The sequence below is a fragment of the Mirounga angustirostris genome, unplaced genomic scaffold (genome assembly GCF_029215605.1).
Source record: "Mirounga angustirostris isolate CCGP_5_RB_7025 unplaced genomic scaffold, mMirAng1.0.hap1 SCAF_11, whole genome shotgun sequence".
NCBI classification, from domain to species: Eukaryota; Metazoa; Chordata; class Mammalia; order Carnivora; family Phocidae; genus Mirounga; species Mirounga angustirostris.
Window position 1 is genome coordinate 35,486,167 of NW_026991719.1, and position 13,945 is coordinate 35,500,111.

Sequence of the window (13,945 nt, forward strand, 5' to 3'; positions counted from 1 at the left end):
AAACAGAAATCCTTTCCATCAGTTCTCTATTGAATGCATTTCATAAGGGTACCTGAACTAGCAGAGTTCATCACGGAGCTGAAAACTACTTCCTTGAAACTTTTATCTTCTATTCTGGAGCAGTAATGTCTCTCATGTCCTTCAAATAGGGGAAGCCCATCCTATCTCCAAGCTAAACATCCCAAGTCACTTCATTTAGTCTGTATCTCCAAATTTCTGACTCACCACCCTCGTTCTGCTGCTTTGGAAATACTCCAATTTATCAGTGGTCAACTTAAAACATGGTATCCAGAATTAATACCACATCACACCCACAATTAATACCGGTACACAATGTCCTACATTTTCTCAGTATTTCCATACTCATTTTTATTATCTGATCTTCACAACTCTAGGAAATAGACAAAACCAGATAATGACTATCACCTTAGATATGAGAAAATTGAGACTTAGGTTAAGACACCTGCCCAAAGAAAGCCAACAATCAGAGAAACTGGAACCAAAAAATGTTTCTTCTCTTAGACTGCCCAGAAGTGCTACCTTGCATGACTACTAAAATGGATTTCTATCAATGACAACAACATTAACTTATTAGCAGCAATGACAGTGCTAACACACAGCAAGCTGGGAGTCCACTAAAAGGCCTTGATATTTTGTACGTGAATCTCTATCAAGCAAGGTCCTTTCTCCATCCTGAAACTAAAGCAGAACTGTAATCTGTCTGATTCTAACACATTAAAACCACTTGGATCCTACTTCTCTTAACCTTTTTTTTTAAGATTTAAATAAATCTTAAAATATTTGAGAGAGAGAGAGAGAGAGAGAAAGAGAGAGCACGAGCAGGAGGGACAGAGGGAAAGAGAGAGAGAGAGAGAATCTCAAGCAGACCCTGCACCGAGCGTGGAGCCTGATGCAGGCTCCATCCTATGACCCCAAGATCACTACCGGAGCCAAAACCAAGAGTCAGATGCTCAACCAACTGTGCCCTTACTTCTGAGCTGGTTTTTACTCAGATTTAGATCATCCGAAGTCTCCAATCCAGGTCACTGTAAAAATGCTTATCAGACCAAAGCCAAGGCCAAAGAATACCAAAGACCTCCTGGGAAGACCTGCATCAACCCTAGTGGGGTACTACAGTTCATCCGGCCCACATTGCTCCACCTTAAACGTGGGTAATTAATGAAACATTCTTGACACTACTCTGGCTCAATTCAAAATACACTAGCTTCAGTTATACTCCTTTGACTTAGAAATCTAATGAATAAACATCAAATTTTAGTTTTGAGTAACTTAGTTTTTAGTAAAACTATACAGGTCCCTAATGATCATCGCATTCCTTTTTTTTTTTTAAGCACTCACATGCCAGCTGTTAATATGGTTAATATTCTCCTTTCAAATTTAACTGAGCACTTCATAGACATTTCTCTAAGAAAAATACATAAATGGCCAAAAGCACATGAAAACATATTCGACATCACTGGTCCACAGAGAAATGCAAATCAAAACCACAACGAGATACCAGCTTCACACCTAATACGATGGCTAGAATCAAAATGTCAGACAATAACAAGTATCGGCATGGAAAAACTGGAACCCTCAAATATTGATGGTGGGAATGTAAAATGGTACAGCCATTTTGGGAGACAGTCTGGCAGTTCCTCAAGTGATTAAACATAGTCACCATATGACCCAACCATTCAATTCCTAGGCACATATGCAAGAGAAATGTCCATACAGAAACTTGCACATGAATATTTACAGCGACATTCATAACAGCCAAAAACTAGAAGCAACCTAAATGTCCACAAACTGATGATAAACAAAATATAGTAGATCCATACAATTCAACTATAAAAAGAAACGAAGTACTAACTACTACATGCTACAACATGAATGAACCTTGAAAACGTTATGCTAAGTGAAATAAGCCAGTTACAAAAGACCCCATATTATAATTCCATTTATATGAAATGTTCAGAGTAGGCAAATCTATTGACAACAGATTAATGCTTCCTTAGGGCTGGCGGGGGGCCACTTGGAGGTGACAGCAGAAGGCTACAAATTTTCTTTTTGAGATGATGACAATGTTCTAAAATTGACTGATGGTTGCACATATCTGAATATACTAAAAACCACTGAAATGTATACTTTAAATGGGTGAATTGTATGGTATATGAATTATATCTCAATAAAGCTGTTTTTTAAAAAGCTCCAGGAATGAGAGAGATTTTCTTTTTCTTAAATAAAACCTGATCGAGACTGTTTTACCATTAGAGTTATAAACTGTATTTATATATTATACACTGTTACACACTTAATATGTCTGGTATGGCTAAAGATCATTATCTATTAAGAATCTCAAATGAGACTAGGTAAATAATCACTAGGTTGAGAACAGAAGAATCAAAACATGAATAATCTTCTAATTCTCCAGTTGATGGACTTAATACCTGACATAAACACATCTGTGGTATCTACATTCACAAAACAAAAATACCAAAACTTTACATTAAGTTCAGTATGAGACTTTATTTAGAATGTGATTTATTTGAACAGCCAATTCAAAAAACTAATAAAAGAATGCTGAACTATGAATTAATGAAAGATGAATTACAATACGGCTCAATTTCAAAACCAAGAGTTTTGGATTTTCCTTGACATTATGTTACTGAAGCACAACTCAGTAGTATTAAACAGATAACTGAAATACCCATGATATGATTAGGGATTTAACACCAGGTTTGAAAGACTGAACACTTGGGATTTGATATACTTCAGTGACACCTAACTTTTCATTGCAAGTTTGAACATTTTTAAGAAAAGATTACCCCAAGTTAAGTAATTATTAAGAAAATACCCTAGGCTTTTCAAAAATATTATACCATGCTTCTTCATTTCAACCAAAATAGATTTACTACATTTGGTGTTCCCAAATTTCCAGAAAAATGAATTATAAAACTTTCTGATAAATAAGCTTGGTATAAGTCTGTTTATTAATATTTATAATCACAACTATCCTTCAAATGATGCTTTTCAGTGGACAAAAAAAAGACCTTCTGAATACAAACTTTAATTTCCCTATCATACCAACAGACAACAGATGAATCAAAGAACATTTTCCCCCATGAGAAAAACAATATATGGGGTACAAAATATTCTCCCTCTAAATAAATCTGTGATCGAGGCTGTATTTCAGAAGGATGACAGCTTACTCCTGTGGACAAAAGATATGTGGCTGGAATTTATCTTGGTAGAATTCTTCCAGCATTGTCACTAGCTTAGTTGGTAGAGCTGGAATTGAGTATCGACTTCAGTGAAAATTGGGTTTTATTTTTAACTTAAAAAAAATTATTATTCTAGCATTTACAATTCTCAACTTCTTCACAACCCCTTTTCTCCTTTCACTTTAGCAACTTTCACCTAGGCTCTGTGCCTAATGATGAGGAACCTAGTAGAACCGAGGACAGTGAATGCAGTGGCTACAATGGAGGGGAGAGGTCAGGAAATCACGTGCAGAAACACAACTGTGTCCTAGATTCCTTTCTGATGTGGGATTTTATGGAAGAGGCAAACCCTGATAGACTTGCAAATATAAAAGTACTATAAAAATAGTTTCAACTTAGCTTGTCAGGGTGCTAAAAAGAAATTTATTACATACCTCTATAATGACCAGGTGGCTGCTCATTTTAATTTGTAAACTTTAAGAGAATTTGAAAAGGACTCAAATAAAACTGAACCAATGTAATGCTGTTTTTCTGCCTTTGCTGATAAAAACTGATAAAAAATTTTTAATGTTATTACATAACTGAATGAAAAAAAAATATGAGCATCAGTGTTAAGCTTAGAGAATCTACCTACTTTCCAAATATAACTGACAGTGGCTAGAAGGTTACTTGGCTTTGTAGAGCTGACCTCAAAGTGAATAAATGCTCTCATTGTTTTAGGACTTTATTCACTTTATGAATGATTACTCTACCCTTTCCAATATGAAAGGGTAGTCTACTCTCTTTCCTTTCTCCTCACAGGAAGTGACCGAAGTAAAACAGAAGGGAGTAATCATGTGCCTCGTCTGTTAACACGGCACCATCCTCCCCAAGTTATGGGCTCATAACTTGGGTTTCTTTTCTTTTGGTTGGGGGGCAGGGGAGGCTGATTTTAGCATCTGTGGTACACTTCACTACATGTCACTCCTCTGAATTCAAGAGTGATTTAACAGACAAAGCCTATGAGCTTCTTGAGGGCAGGGGCTGTGCCTTTCTTAAATCTCATCTGCCATATCCTATGCCCTGTGCTCACTAAAGGGTTTGGAGAATCAGTAGATGCATAACAAACAGATAAATGCTGTTATCAGCTCTGTGGCCTTGAAGAAGCCATTTAGCTCCTAAGAACCTTATTCCCTCATCTGTAAAACAAGAAGAAAATACCAACTCTGCCATACTCAAGAGGGTTTTCAATAATCAATAGGCAAAATTCAAGGAAGTACTTTGCACACTCTAAGGAAGTGTACAAATGTAAAGCTATTTCCCCCCTGTAGTTTAAGTCTCATATTTAATGTCTTCTAGAGTAACGATGTCTCCAGATACGACCTAGTCTCTTTTCCTGCTTGGGTGATCAAATACTAAGTTTCTACAGAAATATATTACACATTTTCTTTAAGATTTCACTTATTTATTCGAGAGAGAAAGACAGCGAGAAAAAGCACCAGCGGGGGGCGGGGGGGAGGCAGAAGGAGAAGCAGGCTCCCCGCTGAGCAGGGAGCCCCGATGTGGGGCTTGATTCCAGGACCCCAGGATCATGACCTGAGCCAAAGGCAGATGCTTAACCAACTGAGCCAGCCAGATGCCCTTACACATTTTCGTACAGAAATAGGATTACTCACTTAAGTACTGTCTCTCAAAACAAATCAACAGATATAAATTAAAGCTAAAATTAGAAGCTATGTCTATTATAAATTGACATTCCAAAAAGTTATTTTATATAAAATAAAATCAAAAGTTTAACTCACCGCACATTTTTCCACCTTGCCAGCATTATTAGCCCATTTTACTAAAGCTAATAGTCGAACAAAGAGTTGACGTGTCCGGCTAGCAAACTGCACTATTTCTATTTTCCTATAAGATAAAACAATTATTAATGAACGAACATATTTGAAAAGAGTATTTCACAATTTATTTCATCTGGGCTAAAATATGAATCAATCTTTGTTTATAACCATTACAATAAAATGAACCGCCTAAGGTACTTACCTAAATATGAATTATTGTCACGTTTTGTATACTGCATGCATTTTTTTATTTTCTACTTCCGAGTAATAAATCCAAAAAAAATGTTTTAGCAATAAACCACCATCACATTTTAAAAATTAATTTTGTGTGACAATAAAAGTTGTTTACTGAACTATACCCAATTCACAGACATAAAAGTACAACGTAAAAGTTAACTAGGTCACAGAGAGGAACAAATTAAGAGTCAGGAATTTCATAATTAAGACTATGAGTTATGAATTTGCAACCTTTTTGTTACGAGAAAGGAACTGAAACAGATCTTTACCAAAGCTTGAAAGTGTCTCACTTCTACAAAAGCAAGGGCCCATTTCCCATCTTGCAAGAGCGTGATTTAAACACCTGAATAATCAAAGAACTATGCAACACTTTACCAAACTAATTTCAGTGACAAACTTAGATATTAAATCATCTAAACAAAGTTAAACTGAGCACTAAAAATAAAAGCTAGATGGTCTGTCTGTATCTATTTTTATGCTATATCCACTACGATGCTTATTCTCTCAATACTCATCAGTATTTTTATCATCTCATAAAGCCTTAAAAGCTTTGTCAGTATGTTAGCTAGACCTCTCAATTTCCTGACAGCTATAAAATTGAAAATCACTTTCGTAGTTTACTTTAAGATACTGAAAAATATATTCGACAGGCTGGGACTGATGACAGGACCCAGCAGGACATCAACCTCCCTCCAAGTGGACTCTGACCTATATTAATCTCAGTACAGCTGTTCAATGGACTACAGATCCAACCCACATCTCTGTATCTCACCAATAGCAACACCATGAGGCAATGCACCAAAATAAAAGCTTTTGTTGAAGTATAATCCTGACTGAGGACTACAGAGTCTAACTCCTAGCGAGAGCATGTGTGTGTAGCCCACAAAAAAACCTGAAAAGGCTTCCTTAAGATTCAGCCAGCAATATGATTATTGGTAATACAAAGAGAAGAAGCAAGGGCACAGATAAAATTAAGACTCCTTGCCAGTGTCTGTTAAGGATCTTAAGAGAGATAACAAGCAGAGCATCACAGGCAAGACTGGAGCACAGCAGAAATAGGAAATGTACATTAAGACCTGGCACCATCTCAGTGCTGGGAGCCCCAGTACTCAAACTCCAACTCAGCAATGACTTACAGAGCACGTGAGCCCTCTGCTCTTCTCCTAGAGCAAACATATCTGTCTATTATTAACTTGGTTCCCCAAATGATCTCCTGTACTGGAAAGCAAACACCCACCTTTGTAAACTATTGTAACATGACTTTTTTGACACCATGCAATCTCAAGTGATCAGCAGCATGAGTCAGTTTTTCAAGGCCCAGTTTCCCTTCCCACCCCAGAGTGGACAGAAGAAATCCGGATTTACATTTCCTTCCTTTAAAACTGACCAGCCAAACCATAACAAAAGTATGCTTCAACGGTCTCCCCCATCTCTACCTTTTTGATCCAATTCCCTCAGAAAGATAGCTGGTGGTGGGTGGGGGTGGGGAGTAGAGTCACTAATAAATCTTCCCTAGTGACTTGGTATTTAGGGAAAAAAAAATTAACCAAGGAGCATAAGAGTGCCAGAGACACAGTCAAGTAGCCTACATACTGTGGCCACAACTTAAACCTCCATTACAGGATTACTTTGAAACCTTAATTTATCTTGTTCCTTTGGCCTATGGGCACAGTGGTGTTTAGTTATGTCTTAAGCCCCAAACTCCAACTCAATCAAAATTCAACTGTGAAACAGCAATAGCAGTATGCAAATGTCAGTTCTCTAAAGACATCTAATAGCATCTTCATAGCAAACAGTAAATCAGCAGCCAACTTAAGTCAGTCTGTTCCTCAGCTTCTATTAAGTTCTATACCTTCTACATCTTCCTCTCCCCCTCAGGGACTTAACAACAAAGGTTTCTAGAACACAAGGTCCAGAGCTGGTCTACACCAAGAACTGTCAAGGATGAGGAAATCACATTTCCCAGGGTTCCCTAAACAAATGGTGTAAAACATCACCCTAGGTTCTCTGGACCTAGGTTTCCAATCCACAGCCCTACCCTTCATACACATCCACACACACTCACACTCTTTCTCACATACACTCTCATAGATATACCAACACAGACATAGATTTAAGTTTTTTTTCATACTCACCTTTCCACATCAGATTTCCTTGGCAGTCTAAGAGAAAAAAGAAAAACAAAAGAAATTGACTAAATATACACATACCTTCATCAAACTATGATAACAGTCTTTATTTCAATTCTATTACACACCTTAGTGTTTCAGAAAAACTAGATAAATAGCCACTACAGGCGTATGTAGCTACCTACTCCTTTTTACAAGTTTCTAGCAATATGGCTATAAGGGAAAAAACTAACAAAGGAACATTCCTCCCCCATTCAAGATGGTCCAAAAGGTATTGCATGAACCTCAAACATTTAAAAAGTTCAAGTCTTACATTAAACACACTACTATATCACAGAGTTAGAAAAGATATTCTTTTAAAACCAAAATAGACACGGATGCAGAATACTAGCTGCTAGCCTCCTTCTATCCAATGGAACCTTGCTTCCAAGAAATAATCTCTCCATGTTTTGTCAGAATGGGCAAAACTGGAAGCTAAGCACACAAAAGGACCAGTGTCAGCCAAGGGTTTTATGGTAATTATGATGTTGCATGGTGGTTAGATGTAAATGATTACTTTTAAGCTCCAGTAAGATTTTGATTTCTTTTTTGCTAGTACTCCAGTACAACAGCCAGCAACCAATGTCACTATTTTCCCTGTTAAATTATACCATTTAACACTCTCACATTCACTGATGCTTACAAAGGTCCTGATCTGCCTCCTGAATCACCACATTCTGGAAATCTCTGTCCCATGGCTCAAGATTCAAAGGCCTGAGCAACTCTAAAGCCTCCTCTACATCTAATTCCTTCTTGAAGAACACACACTGAGCTGCTTAGATTCTCTTCTCCCACCCACAGGCCACAGGTGCAGAAAAAATAAAACCAGAGTTCGAGGTACAAAGAGGGGAAACTATCAAAATGAGTTCTGGCCTGTAGTTAACAATAATTCTGAGAGTAGACAGTGTGACAGAAGTTGAAGTTATGATCCAGGTGATAAAGGAAACTAGGTACAAGCAGAAATTAAGGCCTTAGAAGACTGCAAGGAAAAACAACTACTGGCAAGTTCCTCTACATGTGAAAGCTCCCGAGAACACTCCCTTTGAGAAGCCACAACCCTCGTCCTCAAGGGAGGGAGAGAATGAGAACCTTGAATGCAGGTGTGTGCATAAGAGCCAGAGAGAAACAAAAGAGGAGAGCCTCTGGGGGTTGAGAGAACAGGAAACATTGTTCCAGCTCTTCCCACGTGCCCCAGAGATCCTGAAAGGATCATCTCATGTCAGAGACGGTATCATTTCCGGGACAAAGATTAGGCTTTGTTGTCTACATCCCTTTCCTCCCAATTCCTCCTAATCTATTTAAAATTCCTTTATGGATAACAAATTCACCATTTGGGGCAAAAGTCCTAAAATGCAAATTTTTGGAAGTAGCAGACACTTATTTACACTGAAGTGTAGTAAGACAAGTTTACATGACTGAGACCCTAGCATTTTCTTATTTTAATTAAAACAGGTTTAAAAAAAAAAAAAGGGTAGAACCTAATTCCCTAAGTCAAGGCAGAGTATAAACTCTTAGATGAGAGCATGCATGTTGGGGAGGAGGTGGGGGTAGACAAGCAGAAGGGGGGGAAAAAAAACACAGAAATCTGTGGCCAAAAACAAACCACTGAAATTGCCAAGGCGGTCCTTTTTACTTTCAATAGTTCACAAGCGAACATCAAATATGGCAGAAATAAGACTCTTATAAAGTAAACCTAGAACACTAGTTTTACATCAATAAATTGATTCTGACAGTTCCCACCTGGAACAAGGAAAAATATATGATTTAGGAACTCCAAGGTAAGTTCCTAAACTAATTTGGCTAGCACAAATCAAAAGAGAAAAGAGTTATTTTATATACCCAAGTATCAAGAGCAGGAATGTATTTTCCCATTAAATACTCCATGGTCTACAATGGCAATTCTAAAAATTCATTTGTTAATGTACTAAGTCAATATAATACTTAGTTAATCCCCAACTATGTGCCTAACTAGCCCAGGGAGCATAGCAAACAAAAATTCCCATCCTCAGGGAGCTTCCAGTGGGGAGGAAGTAGACAATAAATTAATGGTACCCAGTAGCGATAAGAAAAAAACAAAGCAGTGAGTAAAAAATAGACAGCAGGGGCAGAGTGCTTTTCATGCGTGGTCAGAGAAAGTCTTTCTGGTAAGTTCTATCTGAACAAAGACCTAAAGGAAATAGGAAAGCAAACCACACAGATTTCTGGGGGGAAAGCAAAGGCCCTAAGGTGGGAGTGTGCCTGGCACTATCAAAAAACATCAAGAAGGGTAGTGTGGCTGAAACAGAATAAGCAAAGAGGAGAGTATTAGGAAATGAGGATAAAGAGGGAAGGGGGAGAAGGCACAGACCGCACACATGTCCTGGTTTGCCCAAGATAGTCCTGGTTCGTGCCTGTTGCTCCGACATTATTTTTTTAAGATTTATTTATTTTAGAAAGAGAGAGAGCACGGGCAGGAGGGGCAGAGGGAGAGAAAGAATCTCAAGCAGACTCCTCACTGAGGATGGAGCTCGATCTCATGACCCTGAGATCACGACCTGAGTTAAAACCAACAGTCAGATGCTTAACTTACTGTGCCACCCAGGTGCGCCCAGCATTATTATTAAGAACACCACCTTTCATGCTCAAAAGTGTCCTGATCTGGACCATAAGTTTTACGGTCATTCCAAATACAGGTGACTATAAAACCTTTTAACCATAAGTGAGATGGAGAACCGCAGCAGAGTTGTGGGCAGAGAAGTTTTAAAAGGATCGTCCTGGCTATTTTATGGATGACAAAAACTGTAAAGGGGCAAGGGTAGCAGTTAGAGATATCAACTGGCAGACTACTGCAGTCAACATGGGAGAAGGATTCACACTTGATGGAAATGTTGAAAACTGGTCAGACTCTGAAGTCAGAGATGACAAGACTTGCTGATGTACTGGGTATGGGGTTGGAAGAAAGAGGAATTACTCCAAATTTTTGGCCTAAGCCACAACAGGAAGAATGGAGATACTCTTTAGTGAGACAGAAGAGGTTTGGGGGGGGGGGAATATATCAAGTGGAATTGACTGAAATGCCCATTAGGTATTTAAATGTAGGCATCTGGATATAGAGTCTGGAGTTCAGTGGAGGGGTCTCTGCTGGAGACAGAAGTATGGGAATCATCATCATAAAAAGGGTGCAGGATTAAAACTATACACTTATTCTACTGCAATAAAATAGACATTTCTTTGTAACTAAGTTGTAAAATAGGAAGAACACAATATAATTCAAAAAATTTCTAGAAATCCTCTATGAAAGAACAAATTATACAATCACTGATAGCAGTTTTCAGCATTTTTCCATAGCTATACACTGGGTAGGTGATCTTCACATATATATGAAATTTTTTCATAGACACTCTTAAATTTTCATGAAATCCAAAAATAATTGGTTCAGAGAAGTATATTACTTTAATAACACCTAATCATGACAGCTATTTAAGTTTCTCATTAGACAGGGAAGACTTTTTTCTGTTCCATTCAATAAAGTACCATATGTCAAAATTGAGTGAGAATGATGTTTTACAGGAATAAGTGGAACCTATTCTAACTCAGTCATCTGCAAACAAATATTTTAAGTCTCTGGTAACAAATTACTATGCCACTTTACAGCCTAATATCTACATATTAATGCATACAAATGAAAACACTGATCTGCAGTGTAACAACATAAAAGATAAAAACTAAATTAAGTAAAGACTTAAAATTCTTACTTTTTCTGAACCTGGATTTAAAATGTATAACAGTAATTAAGGTATATATACCCAATTTTTTTTTTAAAGACTTTATTTATTTGAGAGAGAGAGAATGAGAGTGAGTACATGAGAGGGGGGAGGGTCAGAGGGAGAAGCAAACTCCCCGCCGAGCAGGGAGCCCGATGCGGGACTCGATCCCGGGACTCCAGGATCATGACCTGAGCCGAAGGCAGTCGCTTAACCAACTGAGCCACCCAGGCGCCCCATACCCCCAAATTTTATAGTGTCTTTTCTTCACACACTGAGAATTAGTGTATTCTGATCCTATTTTGAAGGGATTAACAACCTAATCATGTCCCAAAGCATTTCATTGGTAACTTGATTTATAAACTCCTTACATACTCCAAGAGACAATAACAGAAGACCAGTTACAATAAATCTTTTACTTACACTAAATGCGTTAAGACTTCAAACACTCTCAAACATTTCAGGAAAAAACAAACAAACAAACCTTGGAATCCAAAATTTTGGATTATTTTATACACAATAGATCTCCTGAGTTCCAACTGTCAGAAGCAATTAAAACCTAAATTTAAAATGTACCCTCAAGACGCTGTAAAACAGATTTCCTGTCTTTGGGAATTCGAATATTATGTATTCCTAAACCCTAACCTGGGGCTTTCGGCTAAAAAGCTTCCAACCAAGGAATCAATAGGGTTCTACTGGCAACTCGAGCAAAAACCCCAAAAATGGGATTTTCAGTGAGTCTAACATACATAATTAACAAGTCTCCGTTGCTCCTCTCCAGAAAGACCCCAAATGCAAAGCTTTTCCTCCACCTCCACTGAGCCCCAAGAGTTCAGAAATTCTAGACTAAGTAGCCCAGAGGAAAGGAAAAAACAGCAGCCCCGTGGGGAGGTGCGAGCCTCTCTAAGCCGGTTGGGCGGGAAGCGATGCGGGGGGGGGGGGGGGTGCTCGGGAGCAGGCATGGGTTTCGCGGCACTTACAGGTCCGTCAACACCATGAGCTCGGAGTAGGCCCGGTGCAGAAGAAATTCGATGAGGGTACTCAGCCGGTAGCCCGGACTGGCGGCGGCTGCAGCGGCCGCCGCCACGGCGGCTCCGGGAGGAGGCGGCGCCGGGGCTGACGCGGGACCACCGGGGGCCCCGCCACCGCCTCCAGGCGGGACCAGCTGGTGGTTCTCCAGCTGCACTGGGGCCATGGCGGCGCAGGGCCGGGCTTGGCGCAGCGGCACAAGATGAAGCCCTCGAGCCTCCCAGGCGCTCGGTCACCGCGCCTAAGTGGGCGCGGGCAGAGTCGCCGCCGCCTACCGCCAGGCCGCCTCCGAACAGGAAGCCGTGCGCCGGCCGCGGAGGCCCGCCCCCATGTAGCGACGAGCCCGCCGGCCCCAGCGACTGGAGCGAGGGGCGGGGGGGAGGCGGGGGGAGGGGGGGAGGCGGGGAGGGCGGGGAAGCGGGGCGGCCTCCGCAGAGAAGCTGCGCCTCCGCCACCGATCAGAGTCCGCTTCGGCAAGCAGCCGCAGCGTCCATGTTGACGGCCCAAAGCGGAAGTCGTTAGGCAGAACGGAAGGGGAACCTGCAGGGGGACTTCCGACAGCAACCTGTGCTTTTTCTCCGGCAGTCCGGCGCCGTGACGCTTGGGGGCGCGTGGGAGTGAGGCGGGGCCGGCGCGCGGGCCTGGAAAGCGGAAGCGGGGGCCGCGCGTCGCCGGAAGCGGGTGTGGGGGCGGAGCCGGCTACGTCACCGCGAACGTCAGTAGTTGCCCCGCCCTTGCCGTCGCCGCCCTCCGGTGCTTAAAAGGCTCCAATTTACACTGAGGTATTTATCAGCGCTCCCCAGTGGGGCTCAAACGCTGCTGGGGAGGCTCCCTCCCAAGATGTTCGTGAGTTGTGGTTCTGGAATCGCGAAGAAATTGTAGCGGCTGTGGCCGCTCTTGTGGCTTCTCAGATCTTTGCTCCTCCCACAGTCTGCTCATGCGCCTTTCGTGGGATAGACGTTTCCGTCATTGTTTTTTTTTTTTTTCTTAACTGTGGGAAAAGATGTGAGAAAATACGATGGGGGGTAGGAGCAAGGCTGCTGGCAGAATAACTTCACTTTAATGGAGTTGGACATATGCCGCTCTCGTTACCGACCCCCAAATCCCGGGAGTTCTACCACAGAAACAGCCCTTAAATCCTCTACCGCTGGCTCTCACTCGGTTCTTGTCCCTGCTCTTGTTGTAGACGCCCTGCCCTCCCAGGGTTTTCAGTTCTTTTTCTATGTCCTACCTCCAGTTTTCCCCTTCAAAATCCACGTCTAGTATTTTGCTTCCTGCTTTAAATTGGTGATTCTCAACCCAGTCTGCGCGTTGGAATCGCGGGGCGTCGGGGGGCGGGGCTTTAAAAAATACTTATGCCACGCTCATAGATTCGGCTTTAAGTGGTCTGATGTGAGGTCTGGGTTCGAGGTTTTTAAAATCTTCCTTATGTGCAGCTAAGGTAGAAATCCACTGTTAAAAAGCGTCAATTGCTGCGACCCTTTTATGAAACATCCTTTTGCAGATTTCATATCTGTAACTCTTAGGTGTAGGAGATGCCCTTGTTCTTTAAGGTTAAAATACTCTTATTGTCCACTTGTGTGATTCTCAGTCATTCTTGAAGGCCATTCACCTGTAACCTTTGGAGTATAGTCGCTTGCTCCCTCTTTTGTGGCCTTCAAGCATATTTACACGCAGTATCATCATGGTACTCATCAAAATGCCTTAGGACTACTTACACCCCT

At 40.8% G+C, this 13,945-nt stretch overlaps 1 protein-coding gene and 1 long non-coding RNA gene across 4 annotated transcripts in view; one reads left to right on the forward strand and one right to left on the reverse strand.

Annotated features, from left to right (window-relative positions):
- The window catches only part of MED14 (mediator complex subunit 14), a 71,799-nt gene extending 59,060 nt beyond the window's left edge, over nt 1-12,739 (reverse strand). For both annotated transcript variants that reach the window (XM_045876376.3, XM_045876370.3), the window contains exons 1-3: nt 12,173-12,739; nt 7,417-7,443; nt 5,006-5,111 (exon numbers count right to left, since the gene is read on the reverse strand). In XM_045876376.3, coding sequence (XP_045732332.1) covers nt 5,006-5,111; nt 7,417-7,443; nt 12,173-12,387 — 348 coding nt within the window. In that variant the 5' untranslated portion in view covers nt 12,388-12,739. The remainder of the gene's footprint in view (nt 1-5,005; nt 5,112-7,416; nt 7,444-12,172) is intronic.
- Nucleotides 12,740-12,871: 132 nt separating this feature from the next.
- Nucleotides 12,872-13,945, forward strand: part of LOC123845697 (uncharacterized) — a 107,443-nt gene continuing 106,369 nt past the window's right edge. For both annotated transcript variants that reach the window (XR_010406085.1, XR_010406086.1), the window contains exon 1: nt 12,872-13,003. This is a non-coding gene — a long non-coding RNA (uncharacterized LOC123845697). The remainder of the gene's footprint in view (nt 13,004-13,945) is intronic.